The sequence below is a fragment of the Artemia franciscana genome, chromosome 17, assembly GCF_032884065.1.
Source record: "Artemia franciscana chromosome 17, ASM3288406v1, whole genome shotgun sequence".
In the NCBI taxonomy this organism is placed as follows: Eukaryota; Metazoa; Arthropoda; class Branchiopoda; order Anostraca; family Artemiidae; genus Artemia; species Artemia franciscana.
Genome location: NC_088879.1, coordinates 1,737,572 through 1,756,938, shown reverse-complemented (window position 1 = coordinate 1,756,938; position 19,367 = coordinate 1,737,572). Strand labels below are relative to the sequence as shown.

The 19,367-nt window shown below is 34.2% G+C and overlaps 2 protein-coding genes across 10 annotated transcripts in view; one reads left to right on the top strand and one right to left on the bottom strand.

Annotated features, from left to right (window-relative positions):
- The window catches only part of LOC136037674 (methionine synthase reductase-like), a gene marked incomplete at its 3' end in the record, with an annotated part of 463,030 nt that overhangs the window by 113,655 nt on the left and 330,008 nt on the right, over positions 1 to 19,367 (bottom strand).
- The window catches only part of LOC136037672 (myosin-6-like), a 205,736-nt gene that overhangs the window by 39,437 nt on the left and 146,932 nt on the right, over positions 1 to 19,367 (top strand). For 8 of the 9 annotated variants that reach the window (XR_010620011.1, XR_010620013.1, XR_010620012.1 and 5 more), the window contains 3 exons: positions 7,653 to 7,900; positions 14,951 to 15,079; positions 17,535 to 17,669. Coding sequence is in view for 5 of the 9 variants with exons in the window: in XM_065720407.1 (XP_065576479.1) it covers positions 7,653 to 7,900; positions 14,951 to 15,079; positions 17,535 to 17,669 (512 nt within the window). In the remaining 4 variants the exon portion in view is untranslated. The remainder of the gene's footprint in view (positions 1 to 7,652; positions 7,901 to 14,950; positions 15,080 to 17,534; positions 17,670 to 19,367) is intronic. The other variant, XM_065720408.1, reaches the window with a different exon arrangement.

Here is a 19,367-nt window from a genome sequence, read left to right as displayed (position 1 = left end):
TACTACGGAGAGGCAACCAATAGTAAATAAATTAGCTAGAAATAACTAGGAAGAGGCTTTTCAGCCCAAAAATACCCGTCAAAGCCGACCAGGCCCAAAAGATCTATCCATTAATTACAATCCAGTACGAATGTTGTGTCGTTTATTAGGCTATAATTTCCTCAAGGGGGACCACCCCTCAATTGGGAATAGAGTTGATTCCAAGGTCTTCAGTCTTGTAAGTACCCCGAAAGGGTTGAGTCAGCCCTTTGCAGAGGGCGTTATCAATATATCTGGATCTTAAGAGCTGCCACAGTTGTCCTCCTATAGAGGATCCTCCCAAGATGGTGTTCTGCGTCAACATGCAGTCTAACTCATTACTGAGAGAGCATTTATAACTCATTGGGCGTGTGGACATGCCTGTGGGTCCCGTTGAGTGTATATTTGAAGGGCTTTCTTCCTCCTTTACCTTTGTTTATTGCCTCCGGCGAGGGGGCCCCAGTTTCAAATTTCTTAGTCCCCATGGACTAGGTTCCCCTTGGTCCGTGCCATCTATGATCATCTGTATGAACTGTTAAAAAAATCCATTGTACTGTCAAATGGCTATAAAAATGAATACTAGGGGGTACCCTGAATTGTCTTTCCAACCCTATATAAAATAGTCCAACTTGCATCCTCTTAGAAAGTAAACAACTAACTTTGGAAAGTATGTCACCTACTGGTGAATGAAATGGGAAAAGCTTATAAACATTTGCAGATTCATAGTTCGTTTGTACCGAGCTTGAAATAAATACAAATTAAATTGTAATTTCCACCATGAACACTATTTCTCAAAAATACCTGGAAATTGGCTATTGGGTCTGGAAAGATCGATATAACCGAAACGGTACTAATTAAGACACAGAGAAGGGAGGGAGGTCATAATATTTAATCTATGTAATCACTCACTAAATAATGATTGCCTCAGATGAATACTAATTAGTAACTTAATTAATTATGCTACTAATACTATCAACTACCGGCATTGCTTCTATCTTCACTGACCTTGGTAGAGGCTTTTCTCTGGAGTACAATTGCCTCTTGGGGGGTAGGGTTCACGCAGAACCGTAGCAATCTGTACGTGATAACAATCTTTAGTCTAGTTCATAGAGTAATTCTACTATAGTTTGATCCTTAAGAGTACAAAGAAAACCTTTATAAACAAGTGAAATAGAAACAGAATTGTTTTGTGGGATCTTTTGTGTTGATTAAGTTTGAAAAAAAATTCGTAAGAAAAGTAAAGAGCGAAAATATGTCTTTAGCAACGTAAAAAAATTACAGACATAATAATGAACAATCAACTAAAAGTTAAAAGCAACAACTGAATAAAAATGAGACCAAAATAAACTTATTGTTCATAAAAAATGAAATTAATATTCAACTCAAATTTAAAACAAACATAAACTACTAGATAAATTAATAAGGAAGTCATCTTTGTTGTATCCCAATTTTAATAAACAAAATTGATACTATAAGACAGATATTAAAGTTAAAAGAAAGAGATATTAGACTTATACGCAATTTTGAGAGGAATGGATGAGGGGGGTTGTGGTGTCCTGAATCTGGTATGATATAACTATGACTTTAGTTTTAGTTGCAATAGTCTGCTTCCCAAACGACTTCATTACTTGAGAGATGCTGTCTGCAAGTCTTTGGAGTTCTTGGGAGGTCTGAGCTAGCTTTTTGGTATCTTCAGTGTACGCTAGTTTGTCAAGCAGGGTATCACCTGTTCTTGTTCCAGGCCCAGTGTTGTCGGGAAGAGAATGACATGCGAGAATAGGTCGAACAGAGGCTGGGATAGAATGCAACCCGGAGGACTCCGGAGGTTTTATATGATTCATCAGACAGCCCAACAGTATTTAGAATTTGGCTTTTGAAATTGATGTACATGTCTTGAATGATTTTAATGATTTCGTCTGGGACAGTAAAGTGTTTTAGATTATACCAAAGACCTTTCCTCCATATGGGGTCAAAAACCTGTCAAAAATCAATGAACAGTTGATAGAGCTATTTTTAAATTTCAGTTAAGCGTTCCGTCAGTTTTCACAACAGGAAAAACATTGCCGTATCGAACAAAACATTTTTTAAACTACGTCACTATGAGATTGCGTCTAGCAGAACAAATATATTCATCCTTTGATATTTAATTAAATAAAAAACAAGTTTTCTTAAGTGGAAGTAAGGAGCAACATTAAAACTTAAAACGAACAGAAATTACTCCGTATATGAAAGGGGCTTTTCCTCCTCAACGCCCCGCTCTTTATGCTAAAGTTTGACGCTATCTTTTAACTCTATTTTTAAAGCAGTAGAAACTTTAGTGTAAGGAGCGGTGCGTTGAGGAAGAAAATCCCCTTTCATATACGGAGCAATTTCTGTTCGTTTTAAGTTTCAATGTTGCTCCCTATTTTCATTTAAAAAAACTTTTTTTTATTTAATTTCTTGACGTTATTGAATTAATGCATGTTTTAATCTTAACCCTCCGCACATAAATAATTAACACGAATTTTGCATATTAATTAATTGCAATTATTCGGAAGATTCTGAGAAAAAAGGAGCGAAGGAGGACGCCTAGTTGCCCTCAAAGTTTTTAATTACTTAAAAAAGCAACTAGAACTTTTAATTTTTTACAAACGTTTTCATTGGTAGAAAATATACGTAACTTACGAATTAACTTACGTAACGACCTTCTATATTCGTAAGTTTTTATTACGTATATGAGGGGGTTCAACCCTCGTCGATACCTCGTTCTTCACTAAAGCTTAGATTTTGTCCCAATTCCTTAAGAATGACCTCTGAATCACAAAGGCCGTAGAATAAATAGTTGAAATTACTAAAAATACGTTAGCGTAAAGAATGAGGTATAACGAGGAGGTAAGCCCCTCATATGCGTAATAATTTTTGTTCGTTAAGTTTTAATGATGCTCCTTACTTTCAGTAGAAAAACTTTTCATATTTATTTTTCCATTGCTTTTTCAAATAATGCTAGAAAATCCTGCTCCCCCTTAATTGAAATTATCTTCCCCATGAGAAGTTTCTCCATGTAAATATCCTCCCACGTAACCCTCTCCCCTCAACTCTCCCCCCTAAACCAAAAAAATCCCCCTGGAAACGCCTGTACACTTCCCTGTAACCATTATTATATGTAAATATAGGTAAAAGTTTGTAACTTGCAGCCCCTTTCACTGGGAATGTGGGTGAGTAATTCGTCCCTAAAGACATAGTTAGTAGGTTTTCCGACTATGGTGAATAAAATGGCTATCTCAGAATTTTGATCCGGTGACTTTTGGGAAAAAATGAGCGTGGGAGGGGGCCTAGGTGCCCTCCAATTTTTTGAAGGGCACTAGAACTTTTAATTTCCATTAGAATGAGCCCTCTCACGACATTCTAGGACCACTCAGTCGATACGATCACCCCTGGAAAAAAACTAAACAAAAAAACAAATAAACACGCATCCGTGATCTGTCTTCTGGTAAAAAATGCGAAATTCCACATTTTTTGTAGATAGGAGATTGAAACTTCTACAATGAGGTTCTCTGATACGCTGAATCTGATAATGTGATTTTCTTTGAGATTGTATGACTTTTAGAGGGTGTTTACTCCTATTTTCGAAAATGAGGAAACTCTTCTCAGGCTCGTAGCTTTTGATGGGTATTGCTGATCTTGATGAAACTTATATATTTAAATTCAGCATTAAAATGCAATTCTTTTGATGTAACTAATGGTATCAAAATTCCATTTTTAGAATTTCGGTTACTATTGAGCCGGGTCGCTCCTTACTACATTTCGTTCCGACGAACTGTTTGAAAATACAGTATTTTGTTGTCAGACTATTGATGTAGCGCATATGTAACATCTCATGGATGGGACTGGGGATCAGATTAAAACTTCTATGACTAGTAAGAGTTTCATGTGGAACCTGATGTATGACTTGGGGGATGAAGAGAGAAAGAAGGGGAGAATAACGGGGGTGTATGGCATGGGAGATGAAGAGAGAAAGAAGAGGAGAATAAGGGGGGCGTAGTTCCAGTATCTTAATAGGGGGTGGCAAGAGGGGTCCTCATCAAGAGCTTCAAAGGGCATGAGCTATATAATATTTCTTCCCGAAATTATTGGGGACAACTGCCCCCCAAAATGATGCCACTGGGGGCTGAAGATGTTTTGCATCGAATCTACCTGGATGTTTTTCCATTTGTAACCAATGAAAAACTTATAAAATTATAAGTCTCACAACGGCTTCAAGAATAAGTAAATTATAATCTTGAAGTAGCAAGATAAATTAAAAGATAATACGCGATTTCAGGTTGTCAAAACAGCAGATCTTCAAAATCTCAAGTGACTGGGACGATAGAGTTGAAAGTCTCATGATTTTTCTTTGGGAGGGGGGAGGCAAGTGATCTTTGAATTTGGTCTTTTGTTAGATGGAGTTAGTTAGAGGAAGGGGGTAAAGGATTTTGCCTCCAAGCCTTATGAAACTCTTAGCACCATCAATTCTGTGGATTTAGAACCTATTCCGATGAATTGTCACGTAAACTGAAAAACATTGTATATTTGGGATATAAAAATAACTTATCTGCATTATCTGAGGTGTGGTTGGAGGGATCGAGTTGGAACTTTCAGTTGGTAATCGTGAGCAAAATTGATGTTGAATTTTAAATTAGGGATGTTTTAAATTAGGATAATTTCTGGTCGTTTTAAGTTTGAACTATGATTTTTGCTTTTATTTTATTTGTATTTATTGACTTTTTTCTTCGTGTTTCAGATTAAAATGGCTCTTAAGAGCTTTTTTCAAAACCTTCTTTGTTTTTTTTAAACCTTCTTTGGAGCTTTGTGTTCATCATGGATTTATGGGTTTCTGCGGTTCTTGAAAAATTTCATTATCATGATAAAAAGGCTTAAAATCCAGTGAATGAAATTCTATCAATGAAGTTAAACAAATACAGGTCATTTGTCATCCGAAGGCAAACTTCCAGCATTACCTTAGTAACGACTGGTTGATATTCATTTCGCGACCCCCCTCCCTGATCCTTCTATTTCGAAGACTGGCCTTAGAAACTTGGGAGGGACTCATTCGATAGATTTTTTTTACCCTTTTTAAGAGTCGAAAATGAGTTTTCAGCAACGAGACCTTCTCGTAACCTTGTTCGCTACTGAACCTCCCCCTATAAGCTACCAAGACATCTGATACAAATTTTGAAATGACCAGTTTTCCCAGAATAGTCAGAAATTTCAATATATATACCTTTCAAGGACGACTTAAGTCTAGAGTTTGTAGGATATTTGTCATAATTTATGCCAATTTCCAATTTTTAATAAGAATTTGTTATAGCAGACGAGAACAAGGGGGAGGGGGGCGTAATTTAATCTTTGGTATTAAATTGGCTCAAAAGTTTCAGGGATAGTTATAGAGCTCCAGAAATGGCAAACAATTTTTTTCCTGATAGTATGAATCCTGCGGACGCAAGTTTTTTGGCCAAGAAGGACTTAGCTCACAATGACAATTGTTTGAGGGCCTGCTCCTCATAAGAATAGGGCCCGAAAAGGTTCATATTTTTGTGATCGACTTAAAAGCTCAATGCTGTAGGCCTTGGTGTAAAAGACCAAAATCAATAAGGAAAAAAAATAGTATTATCCTGAAAACATAGCCCAAAAAAGGGCCGAGAATTTTCTTTTCTGAAAGGCTTAAAAATTAAAACTATAAGTCCCTTGGTCCAGAAGCTCTAATTTAGAAAATAATTCTCGTTTTAGGGTGGGTTACTGCAGAAACGGAGCTACAAAAAGTGCCATATTTTTTTTCAATTGGCATAAAACTTATCAACTCGAGTCCTTGAGCCATATTGAGACATAGGGCCTCAATGCTCAGAGGAACAAAATTGGCTTTTTCGAAAAAGGGCTTAAATAGAGTGTACAATGTATTTTTTAGTTGATTGCTCAAACTTTCAAGAACCGTTGCCTGGTCTTACGGGTCGAGCATTTTGTTGTGACGAAGAAGGATTTTAGGACACACAAAAATGCATCAAAAATTCTGTTTTCCATGGTTCCGTTGGTCAAAAAGTACGGTTCATACAAAACTTTGGGTCCAAACTCTGCCAAATCTTTATGTTTTGGCTAAACAATAATATTCTTAAATCCTTGGTTCAAGAGGGTTCCAAAGAAAAGAAAAACAATCCTTAAAAAAGGAATAAAGGAAAAAAAAATCTTTGGCTTCTCCAGAAAAAGCCAAAAATGTTTTGGTGAACGGCCTGAATCTTACACTTGTCTATTTTTGGCCGATTCTTTGAATAAAAGAAATGACAGGAATTAGCATGCAAACAAGAGGGAGGGTTCTTCAGCAAAGTTGTGGGACATAGGGAACCCTGATGTAAAAATCAATTTTGATTGGAGGCAAATGGTCCCTAAAGTGACCCAAAAATTCCTTTTGTTTTTAAGTGGCTAAAACTACCCCCAAACAGGGGTTAATTCAATCATTTCTTCAGAAAAAATTTATAAGTTTCATTCCATAGGTCAATGATGCCCTAATGTACAAGAATATAATTTGCTGGGTGAGGCTCCTCTTCTGAAAATGAAGCCGAAAAAAGGACAGAAATCTGTGGTTTTTTCCAACTGCCTTGGATAAAGGGGAAATTGATAAGGGGAACAAACTTTGTAGAGGAGCTTTAGTTGTATCGATTTGTATATGGATACGAATCGAGGACGCAGGTGGCGGTGCCAAGGCATATGACACCGTCATTAAGAGAAAAATGGAGGAAGCAAATTTTATTAAGAGTTCTTTATAAGAAAACAAAAACATGGCTTATTTTTACAAATGACCCTTGACATGCATTATTTAAATAAAACATTTACAGCAATATTGTAACACGCTTGAAATTTTAACATTGTAATATTCTACTGAAATATTAGTTAAATAAATTGTAAATTAAGACAGTCGTATTTTCAATGGTATTTTCATTGGTTTGAAAGTCAAGGTGATTTCAAACCTATGTGAAACTAAAACCTATGCAGATTTTCACCAAAATGGATAAAATCTGTCCCTCCACTTCAAATTTTATAATAAAATGCCATTACAAATTTGCTGTAAATAACTATGGCTAATCAAACATTTTTACTGGATATTCAAATTTTGCAGAAAATATAAGTTAGAGTCCAACATGTTACCCGTAAGCGGATAACGTAGGCTTTTTTTTTTAACTAATGTTACAAGGAATACCCAATAAGAAAATTACGTCTGCTAAAAACGGACAGAACTGAGTTTACAATATTTTCCAAAAAGACAAATTTGATGAAGACAAAAGAGCTACGTTAAACCCTAATCCCAGCAGAGATAAATTCTTAAAATAATTGAAACTTAAGACAACCATCACTAAACCAAGCAAAAAGTCACTTCAAACAGCATTTAATGATGATAATTGCTTAAAATTGAACAATATAAGAATTTATTTCACTGTAATTCTTATTTTTATTTTAAAACGTTTTAATCATGAAAAAAAAACATTTGTAATATAATTCATTTTCAGTGGTTACATATGGTTGATACTCGGATGGTTTTTTCGTCTAAATCAGATATTTCTTTTGTCTTCTACTTAAATACTCAGTTTACTTACGACTGTAAAATAATGAAGAAATAAGAACTTTTATAGCCCTCCATCTTTCAGTTCCAAACACTCGGAAAAAATTTCAAAGCTGAAAAAAAAATATTGTGACTTACAGCAAGGCTTAGAAGAAAAAGAAACGATTTCAATGAAGTTTTCTCCGGAAATGTCTCTTCTGAAAAATGATGGTGCTGCAGATCGAGCGGTGGAAGTTGAAGATTCTTTCAACGAAGACTTAAAACCAGTGCAGGATCATTTGTCTGCAATGACTAAAGACAAAGATTCTTTTCTGTCAAGTAAGTAGGCTTGTTTTCTATCCACTTGAAAAATTTTAGTACAATGTGTTATAGACTATGTTAATTTAAACAAAAACCATATGAAATGATATTGGATTATAAGAAAAATTTATAACTGTGAAAGCCAAAAAAATCCAATCAGCTATCCTATATAATGCCAAATGCTATAAATACAAATAATGCCAAATACCGTTAAAAATGATGCCAAGAGGCGGAAAATATTTTGTAGAAAATTGTTGCACCTTTATGTCGACCAGAGAAAAACCTAGATTATTCCATACAAATATATTCTTTGAATTTAAATTATTAAATAGTAACAAGACGAGGCATCATTAACTGTACTCTTAAAAATAGTCAGAGCCAACACTGATTTAGATTTTATTTATTTTTTTACTTGCTTAATCCTCGTGTCGGCTTGGTGTTGAGAGTGTTAGTCGACCTTCACCACGTGGGACGGTCTGTAGCAAGGGCTTGGTCCATGAAATTCCCGAGACTGTAACTCCATCGGAAAATGGGCTTTCCCCTTGGACGCTTCAAGCAACTACTGATTGGCTCAAAGTCGTAAAGTAATCACGCAGTAGTGAAAGTACTCGGTAGCCAGTTGTCAAAGATGACAGGGAAGCCATACTTCTTAGGCTGAAAAAGTCTGTATATATATATATATATATATATATATATATATATATATATATATATATATATATATACATTTACATATGAACTTTTTCTCAATGTTAAATGAATATTTGTGTTCTATATCCAGAGACTGTCCTTAGCTAAGCGTATATAAAAATTAAATAAGATTTAGAATAAGATGATATCATTAAAAACTGAAATTAAAAAAGTAGAAAGAATGCAAGAATCAATACTTCCAGAAAGTTCAAGTAGGAATGAAAAAAGTAAAACACGCAACGATGAAAATCGTTCTAGTAAATACAAATCTAAAGTAAGATTGGTTTCAGGCCTCAAATTATGGGAGGCTGGGAAACTTATATTATAGAAGTGTAAAAATATATAAAAAAACGTCAAATACCAGAAAAATAATTGTAAGTTAAAGTCTGCATGGGGGAGGCTGAAGCTTGTTCCCCAAGTTTAACTATGGAGACGAGACACGTGCCTTACTAAATTAAAAGAAACTTTGAAGGAGTAATAGAAAATTTGAGCAGTATTCGCGAGTAAAGGGACCTGTAGAATATTAAATTTTGGAAGTATCAAGTTGGAACTTCAAGTGAGCATTTTGAAACCTAGAGGATTTAAAATTGTGACTAGGGAACAGGGGGGGGGGGGTAAGTGAATCAAATGACACCGTTTTCGTTTGGGTTATCTATATACCGTGTCAGCAATGTTGGCAACGGATTGGGAGAAGGTTGGGACCGGCTTGGGAGAAGGAATCGAAACTTTCAGGTACAATTGAACAAAGCAGAAGGCAAGAAAGTAACAATTTAGTGTTGGGGGAGAGGTGGTAAAACTGTTATTTTCTACAATCATGTTAGAAACAACATTTTCGGGCGATGAGACTCTATGGAACTTAAAAAGTGTGTAAGGTTAAGTATTCAGCTAAATCAAAAAATATGACGTGGATTCAGACTTTCAAAATACTGTATCTGTATTATTTTAGGAAGGAAGATGGGCCTTTGGAATTTAAGAATAATACTTCTTGCACTTTTTTAGGATCGAGAGTGCCAGGGCCCCTTCTATAGCCCTCATTCGCCCCCTCCCCACAGCAATTTCCAAGACATCTGAAAAAAATTAGAGATGCAATTATGGTCAAAATAGTCAAAGTTTTAGCAAATATCAAGGAGACTTTATGTTTTGACCGGTGGGCTAGGGCAGAGGTAAATTGGGCACATTTTGTGTATCCACACAGTCAAAATACTATGTTTGTTAGGTCTTGAGAACAGCGTAGTGTTTGGAGTTCAAATTTACAGGTACTCTTTTTAATAGAGGTCTTATTTTAAATCTTTTTATTAGAGGTCATATTTAGCTCTTTTTAGTAAAAGTCATATTTTAACTCTATTTAATAGATTATTTCAAAATACTTGTGTTGAAAAAACAAGCATTCACAACAAAATGGAACGATCAATATTTGATCAATATTTGTCTTCATTGAACGTTGTCACAGGATGGAGGTTAGGATTGTCCTAGAAAAGCCACTCAGTGACAGTGAGAAATCTATTTTAAGGCTTTTATTAAAGTCGATATGGTCTTGGGTTTAGATGTAAATTTTTATTTTGTTGACCCTACTGCTACTTTCAATCAGTTTGGGTTCTTTTTGAAAATTACTTGGTACTTGAAGAACCAAGAATATCAAAATACAAATATTTTGCACCCTGGAACCACCTTAGGTCTATTCATAACTGAAGAGTAGGATTTGTGTAGGCTTACCTCCACAACTTCTAATGTTTGATCAATTATTAACCGTGTATGATGGCTAATCCTGAGATAAAAAATAGAAGAAAAAAATTTTGATAGAATTGAATTTGCCGTTCAAAACTTTTCTGAAATATAATCATCTTACCATAAAACTTACAGCCCATCCCCTCTGCCCCTCTTAATGAGGAAAAATTAAGCTAAAGATTATATTTAAATTCAAGGAATAGTTGATTAAAACGGAAGCAACCCCAAAATATGATTCATAAGAAATTGTATATCTTAGCCGAAATAAAGAATTCGATCATTATTTCCAGATTTTTTTCTTGTCAAGTTTCACCTTATTTCCAGACTAAATTTTTTATTTTTTACAAACGGTTGGTCTTTATTTCTTACTCTTCTACCTTGTATTTGTGTTTGAAGATTGATCAAACAGTTCATGGTAATGAACTGTAAGTAACTCGACCCAACAGGAACCAAACCTCTAAAAAGAGTAACTACAAAAAAAGAGCTTTTTTCGTATTTGATATTCTGTTTTTGTACCAGTTGATGTTTCTCTTTTGAAATACCTCTTCTGCAAGAAAAGATGTTTAACACTTGTTCAAATTAAAACCTCATTGAGTTTCAATGTTGCTATGTGAAAATTTACTTCTAAGTCGTTGTTATCCTTTGTCCTTGTCGACAAGTTTTTATTTATTCTACTTCTTTTCAACTGAAAGTAAATCAAGAGAGAGAGAGAGAGAGAGAGAGAGAGAGAGAGAGAGAGAGAGGAGAGAGAGAAGAGAGAGAGAGAGAGAGAGAGAGAGAGAGAGAGAGAGAGAGAGAGAGAGAGAGAGAGAGAGAGAGAGTTGATTGGTAGAACTACTATTAGGACTTTGAAATAATTTCTAATGATTATTTTAAAATAATCTAATATTTGCCTTTCTCTATTAAGGGATTCATCGTGAATATTTCAGAAAAAATGGAATGTTACCTGAAAAAGAAGGATATTAAATATAGATTAGATATATAATGAAAATATATTGATGTGTCCCATTAATTCCTCATCTCCATCCTCAGCAATATATATTACGCCTCTTTTGAATTAAAACAACCTTAACACTCAAAATCGCACCCACTTTCTCCCCTGTCTCAGAGATAAGTATAGTAGAAAGGTGAAAATGCTCACCATGGTGAAATAAGAATGATCTGAGCACTGATAATTATGATTGATTGTGTAGCTTTAGGGTCTCAAATGGATTATAGAGCCTGAGCCCCGCCCCTTTTTCCGACTCCATATTTATGGACGTGCTACACCTTTTCAAATTATAATCATTTGGATATAGACATAGAAACTCGCTCATAGTTATATTTAGTGGATTTTTCGGTATGTTACACCTTTTTGAGTTCAGTATGGTGGTCAGTTGATCCTAATTGATAGTCAATAGCGGCTACAGTTAGCGGTAGGACCTAACGAATGCATAAGAAGTTGCAGACATTTGGCATTACCACAAATATTTCTGAAGAGAGACGAATAGCTAGAGAGAAACGAGAGCTGAATAGAGAGCGTGTTAGCTTAAATGGAAATGATGCTATTAGAGCCCCTTTTTGAATAAATAGCCAACACTCTTGTGGGAGAAACGAAAGTAGTCCCAAAAACGGTGTCATAAGTTTAAGAAACAAAGCCCAAGAACATGTATGTAATATTTTGTATTTTCAATTTGTTTTTTACAAATCATAAATCTTAAAGCATTAAGGACAGTGACGACGAAATCTGATTTTTGGATTTGTTTGTAGAAACTTTCACCTATAAACCGCGGTGCAAAAAGCAGGGTAGCAAAGTAGAAATGCTATTTGGCAGTTTTCAAATTTGTCGGCAGATTTTTTCTGAATATACACTTTTTACATATAAAAATCTGTTTTGCTCAAAGAATAGCTGTCAAAACACAACTTGAGTTCCGCCATCCAAAAAGTGGGGTAGCATAGTATCGATACTACCTGGTAGTTTTCACGGCCTAGTAAAATTTGTTGGATGATTTTGTCTGAAAATACCAGCGCTTCCACTATCTCTGATTCTTTGGAGGTTTCTCCAAAAATCTATCTTCTCAAAAAAAGAATTGGTTCCTCAAAAATCCCTTTTCGTTCAGGGTTGCCACCCCTAGAGATGTATCAATACTAACAATCCATCACTAGTAGCTTTGGTCAGGCTAGCCACCTAAACCCTCTCCAACCCTTACCCCCTCCTAATGTGCAAATATATAGCCAAAAATTATTTTGAAAATATCTTATTTTCATCAGCTTCTTGAGTATTGGTGGTATAATACATAAGTACCGATTAAAGAAATTGACGTTTTTGCCAGGAATTTTTATCACTTAAGAATTTGTTGAATTTTGCTTCATTTGGTATGTAAAAATTAAGTACTTTTCTTTTTTCCTTGATAATTTTATTTTGCATATAAGCTTTTATCTTCAATTTTATTCCCCTCCTCCACCTCCTCCCCTTACTATTGCTACTCTAGTACCCTCCCCCTGTAACATGTTTGGCGGGTGTCCATGCTTGATCTAGTGGTTCAACTGCAGTCCAGGATATTCTTACGGTCTAGGAAAGGTTTTAAGCAAGTGATTGAAATTTTACAGGATTCTGCTCAAATTAGGGCATTGAACATTTTTTTAAATACCTAGGCTTACCTCCGCAACTTCTAATGCTTGAGCAATTATTAACCGTATATGAAGGCTAATCCTGAGATAAAAAATAGAATAAAAAAAATTTGATAGAATTCAATTTGCCGTTAAAAACTTTTTTGAGATATAATCATTTTATCATAAAACTTGCAGCCCAACCCCTCTGCCCCTCTTCATGAGAAAAAATTAAGCTAAAGATTATATTCAAATTCAAGGAATAGTTTATTAAAACGGAAGTGACCCCAAAATATGATTCATAAGAAATTGTATATCATAGCCGAAATTAAAAATTCGTTCATTTTTTCAAGATTGTTTTCTTGTTAAGTTTTTCATTATTTCCAAAGTTAATTTTTTTTACAAACGGTTGGTCTTTATCTCTTACTCTTCTACCTTGTATTTGAGTTTGAAGATTGATCAAACAGTTCATGGTAATGAACTGTAAGTAACTCCACCCAACAGGAACCAAACCTGTAAAAAGAGCAACTACAAAAAAAAGAGCTGTTTTCGTATTTGATATTCTGTTTTTGTACCAATTGATGTGTCTCTTCTGAAATATCTCTTCTGCAAGAACAGATGTTTAATACTTGTTCAAATTAAAAGCTCATTGAGTTTCAATGTTGCTATGTGAAAATTTACTTCTAAGTCGTTGTTATCCTTTGTCCTTGTCGACATGTTTTTATTTATTCTACTTCTTTTCAACTGAAAGCGAATCAACTGAGAGAGAGAGAGAGAGAGAGAGAGAGAGAGAGAGAGAGAGAGAGAGAGAGAGAGAGAGAGAGAGAAAGAGAGAGAGAGAGAGAGTGAATTTTTAGTGTAGGTAGATCTTCATTTCTAAGCAGGATACCAAAATTAAAATGCTATTGGCACATTATTCCAAAAAAAATTAGGCTCTAGAGTATGACTTAATTCTACTCTATGCAATATTCTTATTCAAGGACAGGAAAAGTTAGAATAATCACTTTAATTCTACATGTGTCCTACTGCTCCTACCATTGCTGAAATGGCTGCAAAGAAAGACCTAGATATAAAAGGTTTTAGACAGGGCTGTATCCAGGATCTTTATTTGGTGGGAGTGGGGTTGCAAAAAACTTTAAAAAGTACATACAAAATTTGTTTATATTCATTTTTGTTACGTTTTTACGAGTCAAGCAAATATTTTTCTAGGGGTGGGGGCCTTGATATGGTCTTGGTTTTAGATGTAAATTTTTATTCTGTTGACCCTACTGCTACTTTCAATCAGTTTGGGTTCTTTTTGAAAATTACTTGGTACTTGAAGTACCAAGGATATCAAAATACAAATATTTTTGCATCCTGGAACCATCTTAGGTCTATTCATAACTGACGATCAGGATTTTTTTTTTTCGGAGCTGTTTTGGTTGTTTTAAAATTCCGAAGTTTTTAGGGCAGTATCAGATTTTGCTAGTTTTAGCATTTAGAGGTTTGAAAATAAATTAACAAAATGTATTAGTTAAATTCGAGAACGCTCTTCGGCTATAAAAATACAAAAACAGACAATGTTTTGATTCCCAAGGACAACTATACCTTCTTAATCTGTTTGGTATTTGTTCTTAACTTTTTTTTGTCGAATTAGGAGAAATTACATAGCTTTTGGCTACATTTTTCATTACAATTTGAATTACCATTTTCTTCTGATTTTTAAAAGATATCCAGAAAAGGGTTTAAGTTGCCAATTAAGCACTTCAAGCAATTATATTCCATTTTCAATATCTTCAGTACTGTAACAATAGTGTATTTGAATAGATTTAATAATAACAAATATAAGTGTTCTATAATACGTTACTACATAAAGGTTTTATTTTTTCTGTGGCATTAAGTTGGATTTTTATAGACGTGGTTCTCTTATTTGCTGTAATATAATCTGTTAATTGCTATTAATATAGAATTTGTCTGCCTCTATAGCAGGAAACAGCTACATAATTACGACATGCTTTTGTTTTGTTTCACTTATCTCTGATTCAAATATATTTTTTATTCATGAGCGTTCCTCTGCTTTTCCAGATACTTTAGAAGATTTGGACTTGGAGTCTTTTGGTAAGAAAAAGAAAAAATCAAAGAAAAAATTACCATTCAAAAGTCAGAAGCTGATGAAAAAAGAAGATGAGGCTAAAGCAGGACAGACTGAAGAGGTATCCTTTTTCTTCGAAAGCCAATTACTAACAGTTAATAAGAGGTCCTCTCCCAGTCTCTTCTCCCTTCCTCTAGTAATTTTCTTGGGTCACCTAGGAAACTTCATGGGGTCTTTTTAATTTCCTCTTCAGACATGGAGTGTTGCATCGATTAGGAGTGTTGTTTGTGATTCTTGTTGATTTATATACAAGTTATCCCTAAATTAGTAACATGACGAAAAATAATAGTAAAATGACTGATTGGAAATGGAAATGATAATGATAATAATTCGAATAAAAGGTTTGAACCAAATCTATTTTTTGCAGGAAATATTTTTGTCTTTGAAGAAAATTGCAATGGGTATGAGATGTTTTTCTCAAGGATGTGCTAAAAACTTATTCCATGGCATGATTCTTCTTTTTTCCTGGGTAGATCCTTCAAAATAATCTTGTTGGATGGAAAATACTCCTTTTCTGCTTTGCCTTGCGCATAGGTGTGCAATTTTTCTTAATATGATAAGGTAAGGTAGATATTTCAGCCAAAAGACAAATCAGGCAACAAGAACAACTCAGTAGCACAATCCCGTATTCCCTACAAAGACTCCATGGCCTGTAAAAAAAAGATCATGAAGCAAAACTTTCAATCATAAATTTGTCAATCATTTAAGCACATAACCTGAAAAACACTTACTCACTTGTTCTGGCTGTAGAACAGGGCAATTTCCACCTCACCTGAAACTAGGGTCTTTCCTGGGAACTTCTTTAGCCCTAGGCTCCCCAGACTCACGCAATCTCCACGCTCTTTACCTCTATAAAATGAGTGGTGCTTTTGAGTTGATTCAGGTTTCTGTTTTGTTTTAAAACAGAGAGAAAGAAATAAAACCCCTTGAGTAAATTGAGAAATGAATAAGGTTCTGGGAAAAAGGAGCTGGACTGTACAGTTGACGAAAGTGTGATGCAAGTCTCAATTCAACAGAAATGTGAAGTATCAAGTATCCGTAATATTTTGGGAACGACTGGGAGGATGGCATTGAATTCCAAATATATTTAAATAATTATGAAGTTGGTAAATAAAAGAAAGCTATTTAAAAAAAAACTCTTGAATTGATGCGATTTCAGGAATTAATATAATATCAATATATATTAAACATTCATTTATTCTCATTAGTTCTTTCTGGTCATCATGATTATTAGAGTGATTGATTTTTTATTAATCTTCGACGTTTAGAAAAATTAAAGCAAAGTGTTCAAATTACATGTAGTTTTCAATAAATTGCAAATGACGCTATAGCTTTTAGAAGGTTTACGGCTGGGTAGGGGGAGTGGGACAGTATCCAAACTCTCATTTGTAGTATTTTCTGTTCGTCTTAAGTTTAACTTGAGCATTTGTTTAAATTTTTACTTGTTTCAGGATTTATTAATTTCGTTATCTTTGTGGTTAGTTATCTTCTGTTAGGATTTTAGTATCTATCATCTTTACAATTTATGTGATTATTTTAATTTCTGACTATTTTAGGTTTCATTTATTTTTAAATGTTTTAAATCTGGTCGTTTAAAACTTCATTTACTATAGAACTCAATTTCTGGTCGTCATAAGTTTTAATATCGCTGTTTATTTTTCTTTGAGATTGTGCAGATTCATGGTTTAGCAAGATTTTTTTGATTTAGCAGATTCATGGTGGTTAGAATTGTGGCCACAGTCTGGACTTTTTTGTCTTAAGAGTGGCCGTTAATGGTAAATTGTTTGTTTAATTTATATGTTTTAGATGAAAATAAAAAAATGTTTAATGTCATGTCTAATGTCTTTTGAAAAACTTCTTATTGGACAGTTTTTCTATTTTTTAATTAAATTAGAAAGAAACGCGTTGTATCAGTGGGCGAGACTTCAATTTGTGCATGGTAATTTATATTTATAATATTCCCTCTCATAATCCACACGAAATTTAACTATTACTAAAAATTTATTGCACAAAAGTAACTGCTGATTGAAAATTATTACTAATCGAAATTCAAATCAATCATGCAATTTCTAATTTTAACCAATATTAGAACTAAGCCAATTAAAACAAACAGATATTAATTGAAAATATAAGTTTTCATAGAAATGTAAAAAAAGAATATTAAACTTTTTATTTTTGAAAAGTGCGTGCTTTCCATCAATCAATTGAATATAGAAAAATAGTAAAACAAATAGCTAAATATGAATCTTGATGAGCAGCTATCTCAAATATTTTGCAAGTGGAGTAAAAACCTTAAACTAGAGAACAAGAAAAAACGACCAGTTTATCTCAGTACTCAATTCAACTTTCTTCCTTTTTACAACATTTTTGCTGATGGTTCCACCAGGTCCGGTTTTATAGCTTTCTAATTCATTAAATTCATTTGGCTTACAATTGAAATTAAAAACGACAATCCTTTTGTGTATGCATATGTGTTCCTTTTAGTTTATTATGTATTCATTTCTTGGATCTTGTTGGCAATTAAGTACGTCCCCGAGACTGTTCATATGGACTTAGATTTAGATTTCAGTAGAATGAAGAAGAAGGCAAAGAAGAGGAAAAAGGATTTGAAAGCCGTACTTGAAGATATTGAGGGATCAGAGGAGGCAGGCGGTGAGTTTTTACTAATATTATTTTTTTATATTTTTGCTGTTATACCTTGCTGTCGGTCAGTAGTCTGATTCAATCTATAGGGATTTAATTAGGCGTTGATATAGCTAAACACCTTAGGTTTCGAAAGACAAAACATAAAATTGCGAAGAAAGGAAGAAAACGAGGATTGTTTTGAAAGGTACATCCTCCCTCTCTTATTTTCTGTTGTTGATTGAATCAAATTCGTTAACTTGAAAAATTATCATCCATAATCAAATATGGTTTTAGAAACGTAATCACTGGGGTTGCCAGTAGTCTAAAATAGATTCGAATGATAAATTATCCGAAAATCACGAAACTAATATTTCAAAGGAGCCTGGTACTCGAGTTTCTGCTCCAACCTCATCAGTATAAAAATATTTTGATGAGTCCCATTAATTCCTCATCTCCAACCTCATCAATATATTACGCCTCTTTTGAATTAAAACAACCTTAACACTCAAAATCGCACTCACTTTCTCCCTTGACTCAGAGATAAGTATAGTAGGAAGATGAATATGCTTATAATGGTGATATAAGAATGATCTTAGCATTGGTAATTATGATTGATTGTATAGCTTTAGGGTCTCAAATGGATTATAGAGCCTGAGCCCCGCCCCTTCTCCCCGACTCCATATTTATGGACTTGCTACGCCTTTTCAAATTATAATCATTTGGAAATAGACTTAGACACTCAATCATAGTTATATTTAGTGGATTCTTAGTCAATAGTGGCTACAGTTAGCCGTAGAACCTAACGAATGCAAAAGAAGGTTGTAGACATTTTGCATTACCAAATATATTTCTGAGAAGAGTCGAATAGCTAGAGAGAAACGAGATCTGAATAGAGAGCCTGTTAGCTTAAATGGAAATGATACTATTAGAGCCCCGTTTTGAATAAATAGCAAACACTCCAGGGGGAGAGACGAAAGTAGTCCCAAAAATGGTGTCATAAGTTTAAGAAACAAAGCCCAAGAACATGTATGTAATATTTCGTATTTTCAATTTTTTTTTTTTTGCAAATCATAAATCTTAAAGCATTAATGACAGTGACGACGAAATCTGATTTTTTGGATTGGCTTGAAGAAATGATACCTATAAACCGCGGTGCAAAAATTGGGGTAGCAAAGTAGCAATGCTACTTGGCAATTTTCAAATTTGTCGGCATTTTCTGAATATACACTTTTTACATATAAAAATCTTTTTTGCTCAAAGAATAGCTATCAAAACAAAACTTGAGCTCCGCCATCCAAAAAGTGGGGAAGCATAGTACCGATACTACTTTGTAATTTTAATGGCCTAGTAAAATTTGTTGGCCGATTTTGTCTGAAAATACCAGCGCTTCCACTATCCCCGATTCTTTGGAGATTTCTCCAAAAATCTTTCCTCTCAAAAAAAGAATCGGTTCATCAAAAATCCCCTTTTATCAATACTCAGAGATTTATCAATACTCAAAGTCCACCTCTAGTAGTTTTGGCCAGGCTACCCGCCTAAAACGCCTCCCACCCTTATCTCCCGGCTAAGGTGAAAATATATAGCCAAAAATTATTTTGAAAGTATTGTATTTTCATCATCTCTTTGAGTTTTGGCGGTATAATACATAAGTATTGATTAAAAAAATTGACCTTTTTGCCAGGAATTTTCATCACTTAAAAATTTGTTGAATTTCGCTTCATTTGG